Source organism: Pseudoliparis swirei, chromosome 13 (assembly GCF_029220125.1).
Source record: "Pseudoliparis swirei isolate HS2019 ecotype Mariana Trench chromosome 13, NWPU_hadal_v1, whole genome shotgun sequence".
NCBI lineage: Eukaryota > Metazoa > Chordata > Actinopteri > Perciformes > Liparidae > Pseudoliparis > Pseudoliparis swirei.
The window spans coordinates 7246619-7268626 of record NC_079400.1 but is presented as its reverse complement, the minus strand read 5'-3'; the positions used below and the strand labels follow the sequence as shown (position 1 = coordinate 7268626).

The window sequence follows — 22008 nt, the reverse complement described above, 5'->3', positions numbered from 1 at the left end:
CTAATAAAAGAAAGCGGTGGCATTGTGTAGAATAGAGAAATCTTGCTTGCAGTTTGTAAGAAGGCGATTACGAAGAGACGATAAAACCACCACGAGATGGGCGGCTGATAATTGTGAATGAAATATATGATATGGAACTTTTAACAGGATAAGAATCCCTGAATGTGTCTCAGGATGTATCTGAGGGGACATCGAAACCCGGATCCTTTGCGTTTGTCCCTTTTTGTATGTACGGATTCTATTATGAAAAGATAAAAAGAGAAAGCGGTGTGTGTACTTTTATTAATCATCATCAAAGTGGCCTCATGATATTCAGAGATGGATTGATGGAAGAAGAATGTAAATAAGTCTATTCACACTGTCAGGAGTGTATAAAGCTTGCAGCTATTCTTTTGTTCAGCGTTTGTTTTAAACCCAGACATGGAAATGGAACAATACAGTGATTGTACTGACCTATAAAATTGTAAATCTAAAAGGCCACATGTGTCCATGTCGGGATGCTGCAAGAACTTTCCCGTGATCTGATTGGTCTTGCTTCGTGATACATGCCTCAGAAAGAGGAAAAAAGAGGCCACACAAACATCCAGAAATGACATGTCTCAGATTAAAATAGGCAGCCACCACTGGATCCTTGGCAGGTATTTTATTTCATATATAGACGCTTTCTGTAATCAAATGTGAGTGCAATCAAACAACAGCAATACAAACATTACCAATGCAGTCTGAGAACCAGGAACTGGGTTAAAACAGGGAGTTCACTCACTCTACATCGCGAGCAGCTCGTAACCTCATGGACAACATTTTAAAAAATGTTTTAATTAAAATTAAATGTATTTCCTGTCGGGACAGTCTGCCCTCAAGTGTACTTCCAACCATGATGGTGGAGAGGGAGGTGGTGACGCTCGTTTGACCCACCACCCTCCTGCCCTAACCTTCCTCCTTCAGGAAGTCCAACCAGTGATACAACACCCCCCCCCCCCCCCCCATGAGTCCCACTTGCACGTGGCTCTTCAGTGAACCAGATAACCTCACATTCACCCCCCCCCCCCCATTATGATTATCATCGTCATCATTCTAATAGTAGCCACAACAACAACAAAAAATTTCAAATAATTTCCACTTCTCACACGGCAGGAGCCAATCAGAGTGCAGAGGTCCATCATGTTCAGTCAGTCGCAACCAATGGCTGTCCATCCAGATTGACTAGAAAACCACGAAGCTGTACATGTAGAACCAGAGTCCTCATGCCGGGCCCTGCGAAGGTGGCACATCACATACGTGCACTGGCGGAAGTGGGGCGGGGGAGGGTGTTTATTTTTTTATGGTCTGTCTGTGTGTGTTAGAGAGTGTGTGTGTGTGTGTGTGTGTCTTTTTAGAAGGGAGAAGCAAAGGTGTTAGGCAAATATCAGACCTAGGAGCACAGAGAAAAAAAAAAGTCCAAGAGAAGAAGAATTACAAACAAAGTCTTTATCCACCGTCTGTCTTCTCTTGGCCCTCCTCAAAGCACTCACACACACAAAAATATACGCACACTATAGGTCCTTATGTCATTGTGAAGTCAGGTGTTCAATGTCAACATTCAAGAAAAGGAAACAAACAACTAAAACACCTCAATGGTAAATATCATCTCTACCGTCACAAAGCTTCAGTTCATAAAATCTTGACATTTCTGAAAAGTGATTTTTGTTTTCCTCCAGGGTTAAAGCAGTATGCGTGTGTGTGTAGTTGTTGTCGTCTTTGTCCCACTGCTGCAAACACACACACACACAACCAACATACGCACACTCACGCACTCAAACACACACACACACACACCACATGTCCTCTTTTAGTGGAGAAAGACATGGCGCGATGGAGAGACACTCCTCTTCTGGGTAGATGCACCAATCACCAGGAGGAGACGGAGGTCGTTGCCACGGCTACCAGGGGTCTTCCAGCTCACCGGCACTCTGGGTGAGTAAAAAGAAAGACGGAAAGAGGCGCGTGTGCGTTAGTTTTTTTTTTTGGTTGTAAACTTGAACCTCTCTGCCCCCTTTTTACTCAAATTGAATGGATAATGGCGAAAGACAGTAACATCCCCCTGCCCAGCCTACACATCAACACAACCAGAACCCAGACCTCTGAAGACTCACCTTGCGGAGACTCAGGAGGCCAACTGTCAGACTGAAAAACAGGGGAGAAATGGAGAGAATAGAGTCCCTATAGTCTCGGCGGCTCTCCCCTCCAATTCTTGCCGCCAGCTCATGCAACGCAGCGGCAGACATTTATCTTGCTGCCACGAGACGCAGCGAGAGCTAAGAGCTGACGGGCAAGTAAGGTGGACTTGTTTTCTGCATGAGCTGAAAACTTCACAGCCAACACAGACATTGATACAACACATCACATATACTAGAGCCTCTAGGGAATGTTCCTGTATCAAAGGCCACCACTTCATCTGGGAGTCTGTCTGGGATGTTCATGGTTTTTTGTGAATTAATCTTTGTATCCATCATCACAACCCTATTCTATACATTTGCAATGTTTGACACATTTGACAGGACCAAAAGACAAGAAAACACAGCTGTACAGTCAGACTGCAGGAGAGAGATACTCATACACTTGACACAAATGATTGCATTATACCTCAAATCATCTTTATTTTGTTCATTTGTCATTTTAACTGTGTGGGACTGATTTTGGCCCACGTAACCTCTTACAAATACAACTCATACGTACATACATACACACACACGCAGGGTTTAGCATAACCTCCCTTCCGAAAGTTAAGTGCCTTAGATATTGAAAAGATAAGTGCAGTGCACGCATTTCCAGGGTCATTGGGTACTGTGCTTTATACTGACTTGTAATTACATTCCCTCTGTTTCAAAGAAGAACAATGAAGACTGCTCGTTCAGTTTGTTAGGAAACCAAACTTCCCATCTGAGGCAAGCGTTTCAGATTGTGTATTTTTGAACAAACGTCATAACCTATGAGGAGTGAAACATACCGTGTGCACCGGCCGGGTTTAGTAGTAGCGGCTGTCAACGTGAGCGGCGGTGGGAACATTACGGAGACCTGGTTGATTAATACTTCAGTGATGCTGCGGACTGATGACTGACACACAAACAGCTCACAGAACACATTGTTGTCTGGGTGTAAATGTTGGATGTTGAATAACTACAGTAGAACTCAATGCTATGACATTTACAGCCATGTCAGCAGTTTGACTTCAGGGACGTCACCTGCGCGTTGGATAAAGACGAGGGTTAGCCCGAGGGTGGTGCCAAAACAAATGCCATATAGTGATGTTATCTATAGTGTAAAATGTACTACGTCAGAATAATGTGCTTTGAGATTAACCACAATGTTGTGTTCCCAATTGTGACATTCCTTCAGCTCAGAAAGCCGTAGCGACGTCATGCTAACATGCATTTTATATAATAAAAAATCAAAAGCTTGTAGACTTTCATTGTAAATTAAATTTAATACATTTAACGTATGCTGCACCTGAATTGTTGAATGTTTTGAGTTATTTAGAGAAAGGACTTCATGAATAAAGACAAACTGGTTGTTTAAGCGTCTGACCTGCGTTAACGAGGAGAGCACAGCCACTTCCCTGAGCCTATGGACGCGTCTCTATGACAACTGCAGCTGTGATTTTCTGACAGCAGGTCACAGCTACCACCGGTGAAGCCACACAATGTAGATCAAGGCGAGGTGTGTTTTAAAACCCTTTGATTTTGGAAACATTATGACTGACTGGCCCTCATTTTCCCTCCTAGCGAAGGTTTCTCTTAAGTTTTTATCCATCCAAAAACTTTTGTTTTCTGCTGTGAGATCAGCATCAAAGCCTTACCTTTAGTCTTATTTCAATTTAAACATGACTTGTATGGCCCCTTTTCTCACCTGGTACTAGTATACTGTTCACATTTGTATCCACCTGAATAACAACAACTAGGAACACATGTTTACCTCCTTCTGGGCGGCGGAGGCAACTTACTAAAATGTGGTGATGCACAAATAGGCATAATGTGGTGAGGGAAGGATTCAAATGAAATGACGCTCAACGTATACACCCTCTAAACCCCCTGTGGTTAGTGATTGGTCTCTTTCTCCAAACCCATGCAGACACACAGACAGACGCACGCACGCACACACACACACACACACACACACACTCACGCAAAAGAGTGTGTTCTGAGTTTGTAGATTGAGTAGGCCTGGAGACAGTACAGTGAGTTGAACACAGCTTCAGTTCAGAGGGTCTCCTTTTCTTTGTCAGTTTGTCCACTGGAAGCAGGAGTGGGAGGGGGTGAGGCGGAGGGGAGCTGGGGGGTGTAGGAGGGAGTTCAGGTGGGAAATCAGCCAGAAGCCAATACTGGGAAATCTAGGCCATCGAGTGCAAGGTTAATGTTTGCTTCACCAGCCACTTTTGCATGTAATAATAATAATAATTTGCTAATGATTATGTTATATTGTAAACATCAGTCTTTGTGGTCAGGTGGTAAAAGTGGCTGGCAAGTTTGGAAATCCAAGCCGAGGTCGTCAAGAGGACAGGGGAAAGAAAGCGTCCTTATTTAGATTAAAAGGTAAATATGTGGCTCGGCGACAGAACTTGAAGAGACAGAAGGGCCATTTTTATTTCCATTGCATGACTAAAATATTCATGAATGAAATTGGCAGCTGTAGATGCAGACCATGATCGAGCCGGAAGAGGCCCATGTGTCCGTTCAAGTTCTGTGATGGAAGGAAAGAGGAGGAGAGGTCGAAGCACATCTGACTCGAGCTCGAGGGTTGGGTAAGGGAAGCGGACGGGGTGCTCAGTCAGAGGAGGGATTGGACTCGGGGGCGGGCGCCTCTCGGCCGGCCTCCGGCTCTGCAGTGGCAGGTGAGGGTGGGGGCGAGGGAGGGGAAGCGGGCTGCCGCTGGCCGCCACCTTCGTCGTCGTCGTCGTCCGAGGTCCTCCTGCCCTCCCCTGCTCCCTCCACAGTGCTCTCCCCCCGCAGTGTGTAGGCGGCCAGGGATTCCTCCAGCACCGAGTGGTACTGCCCCCGGTGGTGCAGGCGGAACAGCCGCAGAGCCTCCAGCAGATGAGCCGCCGTGCTGCCACCTCCCTCCTCACTCTCCTCCTCTCCCCCCGCACAGGCCTGAGGTGACACGCCAGGGGTCAGACTCTGCAGGCACGCTCCATGGCCACACACACGCGCGCACACACACACACACACACACACACACACAAACGCGCACACAAACGCGCACACACACTAACAAGCAGCAGCACAATACTCGCATCATTGTCACACAAATATCTACTTCACACTAGCGTGACGATGTCAAGGGGATTCTTGCACCCGTCGGACAAACCCATGCAAACGCCACCTCTGACCCTGTGACCAACAACCCTTTGTGAGATTCGCTAGATGGTGTAAGAGAGAGAGAGAGAGAGAGAGAGAGAGAGAGAGAGTGGGGTGGGGGGGGTGCTGCAATTTAAGACTCGACATTTGTATGACAAACACACTGACGATCCCGCATACATATACACACACACACACACACACACCACCCTTCCAGGCTGTTTAAAACCTGACACAGATCTCTTCGTTAAAATAAGGAAAACAGTTCATAAGTTCCTACGGTCCTGGCAGTTATTTCTTTAAGATGATGGATGTGAAGTTTCCTCCTTAGACAGCATATGAATTATATATAATGAGCTTTTTTGAGCCCAGATTCACAACCTGGAATTTGATGCGAGGGTAAACGGGTAGCGATGTCATGCATCCCAGATTAACAGCTGAAGCAGATTTTGTCTTTATAATATAAAACGATTGTGCTTTATGCATTTTAAAATACAGAAGTTTCACTGAAAAGATAATAAAAACCAAATGGCCAGGACAGCAATGACCCTGTTGGTTTTCATGTAAAACGGAAAATGTGTCTGGGATATTTTTACTTTCAACTCAAATTTGTGAGTAACTCTGTTTAGTTACATATTTTGGAGCACCAGCATCTATCTTATTCTAACTCAAGCTCGACTACAAAACGCTGATTAATCATGGCGTGTTATTGATGCTTGTGTTGGGGTCATGTGCAAATGATTTTCCTATAAAAAAACCCTAAAATTAAGTAGAATTATATTGGTTGATTTGTCACCTTATTGAGTAACATATTGAGTTTCTGTGAAATAATGGTCGGTCAAAAATGTGATGATAGAACTTTTTTTACCTCACTATTTGGACATATTGTACATCCTTTGCACCCGTCAGCTTGCCACTCCTTATCAGCACTGTATACAAGACAATTCACTATCTGTAAAGTCCCACTGATCTCAAACACGTTTTTTCTTTGTTGTTACTCCCCTTGGGCATTTGACTACGCAGCGTGAGGTTTGAGCATCGGTTTACACAAGAAAACAGTTTTCACATTCTCTGTGTTCAAGGCGTGTACGAACAAGTACGTAACTTAAGCGTGCTACGGAAACGGAAAGCCTCCAGTCTACAGCCACTGAGACGCAAGAGGCATCTAATGTCTGCCGGTAGTTGAGCAGTTGAAAATGTGCAATATTTGCAAAGTCATGGGTTCTGCATTCATCTTACTTACTTATTTAATATTTTTTGTGGGGGGAAAAAACTACACGCACATTTATCGTTCCAAGCTTGAATTTTTTAATGTCTTAAAACATGTACAGGGTACACGGTTATTTTAATCATCCATAGGTTTTGCATGCATTCATAGGTGAGGGGTTCAAGAGGTTTGTGGAGGTCGTACAGCCTACTGTGGACTATTTCAACGATAAATATGAATTTGAAACTGACCCCACCGCTTAAATGTTTTCAATACACATTCATATACGTTTCCCCGAGTTTGCCAAGGTCGTTCTGCCTCGTCTATCCTCCCCGCTCTTTCAAACTTAACGCTCACATTCTCTCACACGCACACAAACACACATTCTCTCACACACGTCGGGGCTGGTATGTTTCTACATGTTGGGGAGGGGGCAGGGGGGTGAAAGCTTGGAGAGGTGAAGGGTTTAGAGAGAGATCAACTCACCCCTTCCTCTTCTCTGTGGGGGTTCAGCTTGTTGTAGACCGCCTCGATCACACTCCGTCTGTAAACACACAAAAAGCACACAGCTCGTTGCTTAAGGAGAACAACTGCCGACAATACAAACAGTCGCTGTTCATTCTTAGCAAATGTATATTGATTAACATTCTAATGGTACTAAGAAAGAACTGAGTCGATACTGGAGTATCCGCTATTTATGCATAAAGAGGATACATAATCTCTTTTTGAAAGAGTGCGCCTAAGTGTTTTGAGGAGTGTTATTTGCATGTTTGTACGTTTGTAAGTGCTCATGCACGGACATGCTTGGCTATTTTCATTATTAAGTACACTGCCGATTATTTTCTTGCGCAATCATTTTAAGAAACCTATACAAAATACTTCAAAATGCCCGTTGGGTCTGACCACCTGACCAGACTGCTATAATCAGGCATGAAAACGGGTCAGGGGTGAAAAAGGTGAGCGCGCGCGTGGGGGGGAGGGGGGGGGGGTGCTGGTGATTTCCACGAACATCGATGTTGGACGTTGTATGATAATCTGTAGGTCCTCCATTCTGACACCAAGTCAGTGATCGGGCCCTATAATAATAGTAATATTGTGTATAGTATGGTCATTCATGAACCAACTTCCTTTTTTGTTGTTGTTGGCGTGAAGAAGTCTTCAAGTCTTGTGCTCTGCTGAGCCACGAGTCTGTCCCATGAGTCTGTCCCTTGAGTCTGTTCCATGAGTCTGTCCCATGAGTCTGTCCCATGAGTCTGTCCCTTGAGTCTGTCCCATGAGTCTGTCCCATGAGTCTGTCCCTTGAGTCTGTCCCATGAGTCTGTCCCATGAGTCTGTCCCATGAGTCTGTCCCATGAGTCTGTCCCATGAGTCTGTTCCATGAGTCTGTCCCATGAGTCTGTCCCATGAGTCTGTCCCTTGAGTCTGTCCCATGAGTCTGTCCCATGAGTCTGTCCCTTGAGTCTGTTCCATGAGTCTGTCCCATGAGTCTGTCCCTTGAGTCTGTCCCTTGAGTCTGTCCCTTGAGTCTGTTCCATGAGTCTGTCCCATGAGTCTGTCCCATGAGTCTGTCCCTTGAGTCTGTCCCTTGAGTCTGTTCCATGAGTCTGTCCCTTGAGTCTGTTCCATGAGTCTGTCCCTTGAGTCTGTCCCTTGAGTCTGTCCCTTGAGTCTGTCCCTTGAGTCTGTTCCATGAGTCTGTTCCATGAGTCTGTCCCATGAGTCTGTCCCTTGAGTCTGTCCCTTGAGTCTGTTCCATGAGTCTGTCCCTTGAGTCTGTCCCTTGAGTCTGTCCCTTGAGTCTGTTCCATGAGTCTGTTCCATGAGTCTGTCCCATGAGTCTGTCCCATGAGTCTGTTCCATGAGTCTGTCCCATGAGTCTGTTCCATGAGTCTGTCCCATGAGTCTGTTCCATGAGTCTGTTCCATGAGTCTGTCCCATGAGTCTGTCCCTTGAGTCTGTCCCTTGAGTCTGTCCCTTGAGTCTGTTCCATGAGTCTGTTCCATGAGTCTGTCCCATGAGTCTGTCCCATGAGTCTGTTCCATGAGTCTGTCCCATGAGTCTGTTCCATGAGTCTGTCCCATGAGTCTGTCCCTTGAGTCTGTTCCATGAGTCTGTTCCTTGAGTCTGTTCCTTGAGTCTGTTCTGCCTCTACCTGGTTGTCACGATCTTCTATACCATACCTGCCATAAATATCATGATACTGATACAATACCATAAAAACAGTATACCATGGCTGTGTCTACTACCGCGCACTTAACGAAGTACACTGCAATGCAGTGCACTGCAATTCAGTGCACTGCATTGCAGTGTACTGCGTCGCTGATGAAGTGCTGTCTCAAATGGAACACTTAACCGTTAACCACTTGGCGGAAGTGACGGACGCAAATCTGTTCACGGCACCCGCGAAATTAAGCCGGGAGTGACATATGCAAATCTTCTTGCGATCCCGTAACCCTTAAAGTGACAAAATGAATGCACTTCTTGCCCTCTTGTTGTCCCTTGTTTACCCCTTTCTCCACCCCATGTGGAAACTGCGATACCTCCACAATCGGGTAGGAGCCTCCGCCTTCTGGCTGAAGTCGAGATGGTATATGTAAATTTAATTGTGATTTTGCCTTACCTTCACAGCATAGCTTCATGTAGTAGTTGCAATTAAATTCTCCTCGCTAGATATGCTAAATTCTCAATTATCTTTGTCAGAAGTAGCCTTCTTCTTTGCAATCCACATACACACCATATGGAAATAAAACATGACAACTCTGTACATGTTTGTCCCTAGATTCCAATTAGTTTTAAGAATTATCCACTGAAATGATAGGCATCATCTGGGTGAATTCACACAGTAATAGGCCTACTTTGACTGACTGTACTTTTATACACATCTCTGTTGTAGTGAAGTTTACCCTGATACAGGAATCAATTAGCAATTGAACACACAGGCATATTAATTATTGTTACAAACATGCATCAATTCTAATATAAATCAGAAAACGCAATAAAAGACTACAAAACCTCAATGACAACATTTTATTGATAAAATGACTTACATATTAATATAATCTTCCTCTCTCCTCCTCTCCCCACACACTACAGCAGCCATGCAGCACCAGGCGGCGCTGCCGTATCAATGTTGCAATGCCCCTGCTGGCGTTGTTTTGATGGCCACAGTGACATGAGGGTGGACTTCAGGCTCACCGAGAGTCATTCAACGCCTCATGGCTGTGCTGGGCACTGACTGACCACGGTTGGGGCCCCGAGATCTCCTGTCTAGTTTTTATTTTTGGCTTGCCAGCGCCACCTCCTATCGGGTGGTGGCCAGGGCCTCGACAGGCCCGGGCTCAGTGCATGATGCCAGGGTCCTGAATAACAGCCCCATCTTCTATGAGCAGTCATACTCCACCAGGATACTGTATCCTTGGGGATGGTGGCTCTGCCTGTCCCAACCCATCTGCCTCATGACCCCTTCAGGCAGCCTGTCCGCAACCACCTCCAAGCTACAACTGCTGCCTGTCAAAGGCGAGGTGTGTTGTGGAGAGGTCCATACTGAAGACGCGATGGCGGTCCATCTTCTTAAAGGCCCTGAAGGTGGATGTGAGGTGCCAGAGGTCATTGGAGCCAGATGTCGGGAGGGCAGCAGAGGACCAGCACCAGCACCTCCAGGAAACGTCTCTGGGGCAGGAAACAGAAAGAGGATAATTCAGTGCTCTGTCCCAGACCACGATTACATTTAAATTAATACATACACGACATTAAAAAAACAACACAACGATGACTGAAAGCTACAATTATTTCAAGAAGGACAAGCTTAGATAGCGATCGTAACGGTATTAATTATCGGCGCGTGTTGGTAACGTTGTCATGTTAACCCGTTATTAAACTGAGCATATCCATTGTTAATCCATTATTAAAATTGCTATTTCGATTGGTTAACAGAACAGCCGTTGTTTAACACTGTCCGATGACTGACATAGCTATCTGTCGTCGGACTTGCCGCTGGAGCAAGCGCCTGGAGCCGACCTGCCCCCGCAAGCGAAAAGTGTCCGATAAAAGTGCACCTTCGTCGGACTGGCCGGGTGGTGGATTAGCCAGCTAGCTTATCATAACTGCCATGCAGATCCAATGGCATCTAATGCTACCTAGGTATGCTCACTAATCTGAGAATGGCATGTTAGTAGTACATTGTAATACCAGTACAATGTGTAACTACCGCTGATACTTACATTTACGGTCTGTAGCCGTGGTCTACCGCTTGTGCTGTCCGCCATTGTTTTAGAAATAAAATGAAAAGCTGGCGAAAGGGCTCCTCCTTCCGCACGTCGCCAAGATGGCGGCCGCTTAGTAGTAATGTCCATTGTTTTACACTACATTTTTTGCAGTGCACCATCCGGTACTTTCAGTGCACTGCATTTTGCTGGTTTTGTCAAGATTGAGCACTTGAGCACTGAAAGTCAGTGCTCAAGTGCGCGGTAGTAGACACAGCCCATAAAAACGATGCTGGTATATTTATCTATAATAGTAATAAATAAAATATCTGTATGGTTCACTTTTTACCAACAATTAACAAATGGCAGTATTATTAGGATTAATACAGCCAGATATGAATGAAACTACATGGAGCCCTCATAGCATTGATGATACACTATGAGGCCTTTAGTCATTCAGTGCGTTTACATGCAATCGAATTATTGGCTTAGTCGGACTGAAATCGAATTATCCGTTTCATGTAAACACCTTAGTCGGACTATGTGCGGTCCGACTTGTCCGATTAACACCCCTGGATAGCTCGGTCCGATCCAGTTGATAATTCGACTCTCGCGGCATGTAACTCTGAATTCGATTCGGAACTGAACTTTGCGTCTTTGCGCATGCTCGAGATCCTGCCGCCCTCCTCCCTCCCTCCCTCCCATGTCGTGACCCAGAAGTCGAAAGAGACGATAAATTTAATTCTCCGTGTACCTTCGGCGACGGCGTCTTCTCTCCGTTATCAACTCAGCCAATAGCGCCATTTGCATTCGCTGTACTCCTATTAACACCATGGAAGAATAGCAGAGGGATGTAGCTTCGCCTCGCTCTCTGTTCGCCATCTTTCTCGAAATGTTGTTGTTGGTGGTGGTGAAGAGGTCAAGCGGAAATGGCTGTATCACCACGAGTTGTAATGAAAACAGCGCCGCCTATCGTATCGGATATGACATGCTTTCAGCCAATGATTCAAATTACTCACTGCCATGTATATTGGGATAACAGCTGATCCCCCAAAAGATAGCATAGTCCGACTAAAGCAAGATTCGAATTATACCATCATGAAAACGCACTGAGTATCTGACCAGAGGATACAGAGTTCATCAGGATGAGCAGCTGTAGAGTTACACAACTTTACAGACTGAACTTAAACATTTCACTTCTGGCATCTTTTTTTATTTTTATTTTTAAAGCCGAAAATTCCGCCACTTAACGCCCCTCTCTGTGAGCGCAGCGCAGACAGCTCGACACGGAGCAGCGCATGCGCTCTGATCGCTCTCTTGATGAAGTATCATACTAAAAATATGCTCAATCACATCGCTCTTTAACGTACGGGTACTTCGTTAGCATCGCTACACCGTGCAGCGTGACAGCAGCAGATGTAGCGGGCTAACATTCAAGCTAACCTAAACCACCAAACGCTGAAGACATCTTGACGCTGATTGGCCGAGACGCGACACGTCCCATCAAAGATGTTTTATTGCGAAGAGCACCACTCCACATTTTCTCCGTGTCCCACTCCAATCTCATAAACGCCGGCCAGCCAATTGACACCCCCCCTACCCCAAACAAAAACTCTTCGGATCTACACGATTCACGTAAGTCACCTATTTTAGTTTCAAAACGGCGAATTTCGCCAAAAGGTGAGGAATTCTCATGCCTGTATAATGCAAGACGAGGGAAAGCAAAAACAATCCCTCACTTTGTGAGAAGCTTGAACCAGATAATTGTTATGATTTTAAAACAATTTTTTTGTCAATGGTATAATTGTTTCAGCTCTGTGTTTTGTGCATTTCTGTTCCTTGTGAATCATGAAAATGAAATAAACTCAGGTGTAGTAATAGAAGAAAAAAAATCCCCCCCCAAAGCATATGCAATTTCATGAGAAACATGAAAGATAAATCTTTAAAGTATTATAAAATAAAAAGGGGAAAAGGGTCATACCCACAATATACTTTTTAAAGACTAGTCTGAGTTCATATATATATTAGGGCTGGGCAACGATTACAATTTTTAATGGCGATTAATCGCATGATTTCCCTGATTAATCGCATTTGCATACGCAAAATCCAATAATTAATTCAAAAGTAGTGTATAGCGCACTTCTATTTTAAATGTTCTGCCATATGAATGAAAGTGCCATAACAGTTGTCCCTGTTAGAGAGACACCAGAAAACACTTTCAGTGCAGTTTGTCAATTCCTAGAACTTGACACTTATTTTAAATTTACTGCCATATGAACTAATATGATATACATGCCTAAAAGGTGCCTAATATTTCTAGACTGAAATAATATCGGCATTATAATTATTATAACTATGAGGATTTTTTAGTTGCCTATTTTGTGGAGCCCCCTCAGGACTTGGTGCCCTACGCACAGCACGTAGTGCGCTATGGGAGCGGCGGCGCTGGTCGTAGTTTATAGCATGCCCACAAACAACGATGAACTAGTGGAGGCGGCAAGGTGCTCCGTGTTGCCAGATTGGAAATGGTGAAGTATCGTACCAAAGGCTCAAAATGGTTGTATTTGGAGGATAATTATCGTGTATCTGGCAACCCTGAGATCGGTCGACCAATGACTGCTCTCTATTCTGTCAGCTCCCGCAAGAAGGTGGAACGTAAGGGAGATACCATTTCCAAAACTTGTAAGGGGTAATAACTAGTTTATGAAAACCCAGAGAAACACAAATATCCGACGAAGCAAAATCCCGGACGTTTTTGGAATCCCTGCCGGACGCATTTTTTAGGTCTCAAAAGCAGGACATGTCCGGGGAAAACCGGACGTCTGGTCACCCTAACTAACCGGCCTGCAGTCTGTAGCTCTCCACTTCGCTGTGGCATTGGTTAGCTTCTCTTGGTTGATCTCCTCCCTGCAGCGTCGTCTGTCGAAGCCTCGCTCCACTGTGTGTTTGGTTGTATGATTCGCTGGCATCAACAGTGTGTTTAGCATTTAAATGATATTTAAGACTGGAAGTACTCCGGTGATAAGACAATTCATCTTGGCAGTTGTTACATATGACTTTGTTTCTGTCGACTCCGCCGTCTTTAAGAACTTTAAATTGAAAATGGCCATTTAAAATCTCCGTACTCTTCTCCATGTTTGTTAAACCGCGAATGACTTTCTTTTCCGGTTCCGCAGCAATCAGTAGCAGACTTTTACAAAATAAAAGCCTGTGAGCAACACACTTTTACAATAATAAAATAAATAATAAAACCTGCGTTAACGCGCGATAAAATAATTGTCGGCGTTAATTAATTGATGCGTTAACGCAAGATTAACGCGTTAACGTGCCCACCCCTAATATATACACATCATATATATATTATATATATTTGTACATACAGACACATTATTTTAGTTTAATATTGTCATCCATTGTGATTATTTACATAACAATTACATTACAAAATAAATTATTTTTTATTGTATATTTATTGTAATATTTGCTATGATTAAAAAACATTGTCATTAGAAATGTTAACTATAACAGTATTATAAGTTGCTTTTAGCTAGTGTTATATTTCTTTGAAAAAATAATCTCCTTCAAACAACTGTATTTATTCAAGATTCTCTTAACAGAACTACATTTTACAGGATTACATTTGAACACATCATGATAGAGTTACAACACTAATTCTGACTGAATACAGCTTGAACGCATCATAATGTCTTATTGACTATTTCTGGACTTGCAGTTGACAAATTGTGAGCTTTATGTCTTCTTCACTTTTGCTGAAGACCTTTCACACCAACGACAAAATTGAGTGATGGTCTGTGCCACCGAATGCAACTTAAAACTAACGTGACGCACAACTGTTATTTTGTATATAAAATAATATATGAAATAATTCAAAAATATGACACTCGTCCTGGCTGATCAGCGGAAAAACAGCAGGTTTTGATCGGTGGCTGATCAATCGGTGAATCTCGAGTTAAGTTTTCTTTTTAATGTATAATCACATTTCTGTCTCTCATATCCCTTTTTAAAGCACGTTGTAACGATGCTAAAACAGTTGACAAGATAGAAATCAAACTCGCAGTAAAACACAAATTATTACTTTCTAGTGGTAAATTATAAATTTCACAAGTTTCTCAGACCTAAAAAAATGATGCATGTGGATAAAAGTCGTCTAACAGCACACGCTCTGTGTATAAATGCAGTTAAATGTTGTTCCAGGCTGTGTATTTACTTGCTGGCCAGGCCTCCGCCAGGTGGAAGGTTGGGGGTGTTCTCTGTGGCAATGCTCCTCAAGACAGACACCAGGTCAGGGACTCCCGCCTCCCCACAGTTCCCCAGTAGCTCTACACAAACACAAAGAGGACCAGGGGTTTGTGAGAGGTTGTGTTGCACACTGAGGCAAGTGTATTGTATCTTATACAACACGTTTTAGGTGTTAGACCAGTGGCTCTCAACTGTTTTGCAGTGATGTACTGTGTACCTAACCAGCACAACATATTTTTGAGTATCTCACGTACTCCATGGAGTGCCTTCATGTACCCCCATCTGAGTACCACTGTGTTAGACCACCACATTTATCTGTAGAGGCTGAGAGATCAACCATAGTAGTGGAAAAATATGTCTGTCTGTGCCTAACAGATTGATTTAAAATATGTACCTAAAGAATGCCCCCCCTGGATATCTACATTAAACCTGAACACAGTATGTGGCCACTTGTTTCACTTAACCTTTTTTTTTTTTTTTACATTTCTTAACAAGGGAAACAGACTGCTGCCAAAGGACAGTGTGGATATTTAACGACCACGGAATAATGAAATGTTTAGAATATATCACAAGTTTCAAATGCAGCTTATCAGCCAGTGAAAGATGGAAGTAAAGTTGGTTTTTCTTTTTCCTCAACAAGAACTGAAACTAATAACAAGACCATAGCCTTTTTTTGTATTCTCCAAACTCAAATTTTACGATGATTATGATTACATACCGACCATCTAGTGTGTGTGTGTGTGTGTGTGTGTGTGTGCGTGTGTGTGTCTGCTGACCCTCAACACGGGTCTCCAGGTACTTATCCAATTCCTCTTCTTTCTTCACAGCCTCCTCTGAGATCTTAGGCGCTCCAGGTAAACACACCAGCACCACACTCATATTGTCTCTGCTCCCCTGCAACACGAAGACAGAAACAGACGAACCGATGAGAAGGACATTTATTTGGGACATCATTCTGTAGTTGTGAATTATACAGGGATTGGGGAAATTAAAATCAAATTGTTCCCAATTCATGTTTACAATAAATTCAAAGTCAAGGCAAAACACGCAGCAAGGCAACAAATTAATGATAGTGGCTGGCAGTAAAATAAGGTCAATAACTATGACTACTGATAACCACTGAATGATACTTCAGCTGATATCGATTTCTTTACACAACTCATAACATAAATACATCTTTACAAGGTTTCCAAAAGATGTTATATTTGTTTACAATGGCGAGCAAAAATGTCCAGTCTATCTTTAGCATTTCTGTTCAGTTTCTTGTCATCTATTGGTGGATTTATATAATCTGCAATTAGCCAATATAAATCGATAAATTAACGCATTTAATTTGTAGATAGTGCTTTATTATAAACTTATCTTAAATACGGTTCTCCTATACAGAAACATTTTACGACTAATGTAGTACAAACTGTTTTAAACGCCTTGCCGACAAACTCTTTTCACCTTTCCCATATAGTCACTGTAAGATAATTCTGTGTAATCATTTACAGGTCTTCAACTACTGAATATTTTTTTTATTAATTTAACCCCTCCTGTTACCTTTATATTTACTAACATATTTTACCCTTGAGGTCAATATGACCCCAGCTATTAAAATCTCCAGAAAATTATTAGAATTAATATTGTTTTCCAAGTTTAAGTGTGAGGTACTTATGTGTGTTTGTTGACTTACTGAAAGAACACGACATTTATTAATGAATCGGTCAAATCAAATTGAAAAGGCGACAAGAGGGATAATAATCATATTTTAACATCAGAAAACAGTTGACGATGTCCAGGGGCACTGTCCAAAACCTTAAATGTACAATAATAAAGTTTATATTGTCGGGCTTAGAACATGACGATGGAGGTATATGATGGCCATTACCATGCTCACTTATGTTTCTGAAGTGGTTTCAGTAATTTTTTGGCTTGATACCATTTTTTACACAGATTGTGTGCGAAGGTTTCTGTGCAGTTGACAAGAATTTTTAAAAAATAGTCAAAACCACATTAAGACACCAACAACTTGAGGAACACTGGGGAGAAATGCTGTGGGTTGGGAACAAAAACATTTAGCATTTGGAGATTACTGCAAGAACTGCTTTATTTTAGTCAATACCTTCTGTTCTGGAAACTGCTAAGAAAATTGGGCAAAATGTTGCCCAAATACAGAGCACTATTTAGCCATCTTCCCGAACAAGCTAGCATAACATGGCTGATGGATTCCTAAAGTATCTCCACGAGCTCTAGCTCAATCTGAGCTGAGCCTGCTTTTAGCCTCTGAAAAGACAATTAATCAATTCCCAAAATATTTGCGGACTAATTCTCTGTTGATTGACTAAAAGCTCTAAAATCTTGAATTATAAACCATCACTTTCAATAGGTGTATTATCGAAACATTGCATTTATTAAATGATAGTATACACTGAGAAAAAGACATATAGAGCTCTGGCCTTCAACCAATGGAGCGTCAGCTCGTCACGAGCTTGTAGAAATCAATTTGGTCCGAGTAACTTTCTGGAGGTGTTCAGTGTCACATGCATCACAAACGGCAGTGGGGGAGATTTATGACAGCGTGTGACTGTTACTTGAGATAACTACACTGCTGTGCACTTGTTGGTTGTTGCAGTACTCAAGACACAAAACAGTTGATATTAGGGCTGCAACTAACGATTATTTTGATTTCAAATTTTAATTTAGACAGAGTTTTCACAAAATGAAATGTTTAATCATGGAAATTTGGTTTAAAACTGGTCACCATGGTGATGAACCTGTTCACTGGTCAGCATGTGGATGAATAGTTGATATATAGAAGGCAGAAGTCCAAAATGTTGAGTGACGGATAAATTATTATTCATTTGGTTTTATATGATTTTTTACTGAGAGATGTTAAGTTTCATTAAATAAATAGATATTTTTGCTATCTTGCAAATGCAGTTTTTCATAATGTATTTCAGGACATTAAGTTATTTATATATCATATTATCAGTATGACTACTAAAAGCAGGACTAATGAGAAATGCATTTGAGATCTCTGAATCTGAACTGACGCAAACCAAACATACAAAAACATCATTACCACCACGTTATCCATACATTCGTGAAAACAAAGACGTAACACAGGGTTTTTACACATGTTGACCAATGGATTTCCATGACTTTTCCATGACTTTTCCAGGACTTTAAACCAAATTTCCATGACCAAACTAAAATCTCGGTATAAACATGAACAATTTAGAAAATGTTGCGTATTGAGAGCGTATGCCGGCTTACATTTTGAGCGTCTTTCTTTAAAAAACATATTAATTATTTCAAACTCGGCGTAAATGAACATGTGATTATAACAAATTTCTATGACTTTTCCCAAACTTTTATGATTTAAGTTTTTTCCATGACTTTTCCAGGCCTGGAAATGACCATTTTAAAATGCCATGACCTTTCCAGGTTTTCCATGACCGTACGAACCCTGTTAACAGCTTTAGCTATTCATTTGTGTCCGCAACCATGATGATCGTGCAAATGTGCAACTGAGCATTTCAATAATAGAAAGAAAATACAGGAGTAAATAATTGTTTCTATTTTTTGTAACATTTAATGCAATTCATGTTCTGCAGCTGTAAGACGAGATGAAAAGCAGGCAATTATCTGGACACACCTTCTAAGTACATCATATGCAAGACATCAAAGCTTACCTTGTGCAGACAGGTATCCACCACCGAATTACAGACCTTCTCCAGGTCATCACACACCAGGAGTCGTGAGCGGACAAACTCGCACAGCTCCTCGTTGGACATGACATCCCAGATCCCATCACACGCCAGCACCACAAACTCGTCTCCTTTGGGCGCGCGCTCCAACACGTACACCTCGGGCTCGGGGCTCACCAGCTGCTCCGTGGGGCCCTTACCGTCAACACATTTGTAGTCGTAGTCCCCCAGGGCCCGGGACACGGCCAAGGAGCCGTTTACCCTCTGGATCATGACCGAGCCGCCAGCGTTCTGGATGCGCTCCTTTTCACGGGGGTTGCAGGGCTTGTGGTCCTGGGTGGAGAAGCCCACCTTGGTGTCTCGACACAGCACGGCCCGCGAGTCTCCGCAGTTAATGAAGTAGAGGTGGCTCGGGCTGAGCAACACGCACACGGCGGTTGATCCGCTGCGGTCCAGGCCCTGCCGCAGGTCAGAGAAGCTGCGCATGTACTCGTCAATGTTCAGAAATCCCGAGCGGATGTCGTCCTTCACTCCTTCTACGGAGCCGGATCCTGAACTGAAGACGGCCCCTCCTGACAAGATGTGTTCCAGCAAGTGGCCGGAGCAGTAGTTGGCGACCCGGGAGCCTGCGTGGCCATCGTAGACGGCAAAGAAGGACCAGTCGGTGAGTCCGTGGGGGAGGCCCACGACCGCTGTGTGGGCGTCCTCCATCTCCACCCGCCAGCCCTGCATGGAGCTCAGGCCGTAGTGCATCCCGTTGCCCTCGCCGTGGGCGCTATGCTTCTCCGTCTTCGGCTTGTCCAGGAATGCACCCATTGCTGCCTATAGTTGGAGATTAACCAAGAGAAGAGAGAAACATAGAATTAGGATTACACCATCACCGGCAAGGACAACGAAGATAATCTATCCCTGAAGTCGGCCACTTTTATCCTAATGCACCACTGTTCTATAAATATTGAAGATTGCGGTATACGACTGTATAAAAAGAACTTCAAGGAGGGACAAGTTTATGTATTCATGTATACATTAATTGAAAACAATAAAAAAATATGAATAATCTCAAGAAAATCCAGAATCTGATCCGACTGGTTTTCACACAACTTGTTACAAGCTTTTGACGCCCCTCATAACAAGCGAAACTCACTCCCATTGGCAAATCACATTATATTTTTTTGTTTTTAGAGTAAATCCATTTGTAAATGTGCTTTTTGTGTCAGTAGATTAGCAGGCTGCTTCGTACTGTGATTACAGAGCGCTTTTAGTTACTCAGAGGATGGTGAGAGCCAGAGGAGGAAGCCCAGAGCTGAGGATTACACTGCAGCATCAACGCTTCTTTGAGCGCGCACACGGCCTCCTTCACTCTGAACACAAGGGAACTAATGCCGTTAGTTAACTTGTTGGCAGAATTTAGAGGGTGAAATGACTGAATCAGCAGGGTGGGAAACACTCACCCGCAAAGAGCTGAATGGGAATGAAATCTGTCTGAGGGTCAGTTTGTGTTCTTTGCCTCTCTTCAGAAATCAGAAACCCCAATGTTTTGAGTTTGTTTGCACAGAACAACATTTGAAACAACAAACAACAAACATTTTTGAACAACAACAAACAAGGCAACACAAAACACAACAACAAACAACCAGACAGCAAACAATGTGTGTGTGTTGGTGTGTGTGGTGTGTAAGTGTGTGTGTAGGTTGTGGAAGAGAAGGGAGGAAGAAGGAGGAGGGAGGAGGGAAGTGAGGAGAGAGGAGAGGAAGGAGGAAGGAGAGAGGAGAGGAAGAGGAGGAAAGGAAGGTGGTCAGTGGAAGAGGTGTGGTCAGTGGGGGTGGTGGGATGATGAGCCCCACCGGCCCGGGTAGCCCGGGTGTTGGTGAAAAGCTTTTGGTGTGGAGGGGAGGGTGGGAACAATGGGTCCAGGGCTCCCAGTGGAGTGTCCAGGGTGGGAGGGGGGAGCGACAAAGGCAGATTGCAACCGACCTGGAAGAAGTGAACAGGACCTGGAGGAGCCTCACCAGAGGAGCGGATCAGCCTCTGCAGCCTGCCTCTGCAGTGGCTGATGTCTGCAGCTGTGGCTGCAGGGTGCCAGGGACGCAGAGAGAGGAGGCCATGGATGCCATGATGGGTTGTGATCATTCTCATGTCTTTCTCAAGCTCCCTCTCCCCCTGCAGCCTCTCAGCTGCCTCAGAGAACATCCTCTGCTGATGTTCTTGGTGATGGAGCGGATGGTCAGCTCCCACTTGAGGTCCTGGGTGATGATAGGACAGGGAAGAGTAGGAGACACACACAGGGGGAGAGGAGGGGCTTCTGGGCTGAGGGGGGGGCTCCCACCCACATTCCTCCTGAAGGCACTCCTGTCCACCATTTGGCTGTCTCCAGGCATCTCTGCACCAGGCTGCTCCCCTGGGTGGTGGTCCCCACCAGATGGTCCAGGAGAGTCTGAGGATGAGAGTCCACTGAGTTGAGTTGATGACTGCTTAGCGGAGCAGGAGCTGAGAGTGCAGAGAACTGACAGGGCAGAGGAGGAGACAGACAGGGAACAGGAACAGGGGAGGACAGGGAGGGGGTCGGGAGGCCTGAACGGCCTCCCCCAGCCTGTCTGCTTCCTCAGGTCAGTCAGTCTCTGATCCTGCGGGCAGGAAGGTCCACCTGCAGGTGGAGTCGGCAGCTGGGCAGCAGGGAGCGGATTGGTGTAGCAGAAGGACGGATGACAAACAGGAAACCAGAGCTGAAGTCCAAAGTCAGGAGCCTGGGAGGGGTGATGCTGGGGGCCATGTGCTGGAGGATGTAGTGACCTGCCAGGGCTCTGGGCTCTGCTACAGAGTCCAGGAGGGGGGGGGTGTGATGGTCTTGGTGTGGGTCTTGATGGTCAAAGGACGACTTCATGAAGGACTCCACAGGCGATGGGGTCAGGCCTGTAGAGTCTGGTGATTGAGTCTTGTGGGTTGGGGTTTTGGGATGGGTGGGGCTGGAGAAGGGGGCTGGGCCAGGAGCCAGGGTGTTGGGAGGTGGTGAACGTGGAGACAGACTCGGCAGCACAGTGCTTCAGCACAGTAGGGCAGTGGAGAGGGGGGAGACGGAGTCGGGTTGCGCTTGTTCTGCTTTTGCTTTGCCCTTCTTCTCTCTCCAGGATGGCGAGGATGGACTGCTGAGGAGATGGAGGGTGCTCAGAGGTGTGAGTGATGGGGGGCTGGGGGCTGGGCTGATGGTCTGATGTGGCTTGTTGATGGGATGGTCTCAGGACTGCTCCATTGTCTTTCAAAGCAAGCGGCAGAAGAACATTTAGCTCGTCTGCGCTGAAGCACATTGTTCATGG

At 44.4% G+C, this 22008-nt stretch overlaps 1 protein-coding gene across 9 annotated transcripts in view; it reads right to left on the bottom strand.

Moving 5' to 3' along the window:
- Positions 1-628: 628 nt before the first annotated feature.
- ppm1bb (protein phosphatase, Mg2+/Mn2+ dependent, 1Bb) overlaps positions 629-22008 on the bottom strand; it is a 33415-nt gene continuing 12035 nt past the window's right edge. Inside the window, exons 1-7 of one of the 9 annotated variants that reach the window (XM_056429320.1) lie at positions 20149-20201; positions 18683-19519; positions 15779-15896; positions 14971-15082; positions 7027-7084; positions 2133-5126; positions 629-1949 (exon numbers count right to left, since the gene is read on the bottom strand). In XM_056429320.1, the coding sequence (XP_056285295.1) occupies positions 4800-5126; positions 7027-7084; positions 14971-15082; positions 15779-15896; positions 18683-19513 (1446 nt within the window). In that variant the 5' untranslated portion in view covers positions 19514-19519; positions 20149-20201 and the 3' untranslated portion in view covers positions 629-1949; positions 2133-4799. Of the gene's footprint in view, positions 5127-7017; positions 7085-14970; positions 15083-15778; positions 15897-18682; positions 19520-20148; positions 20202-22008 lie in introns of those variants that run through there. The other 8 variants (XM_056429319.1, XM_056429322.1, XM_056429321.1 and 5 more) reach the window with 8 other exon arrangements.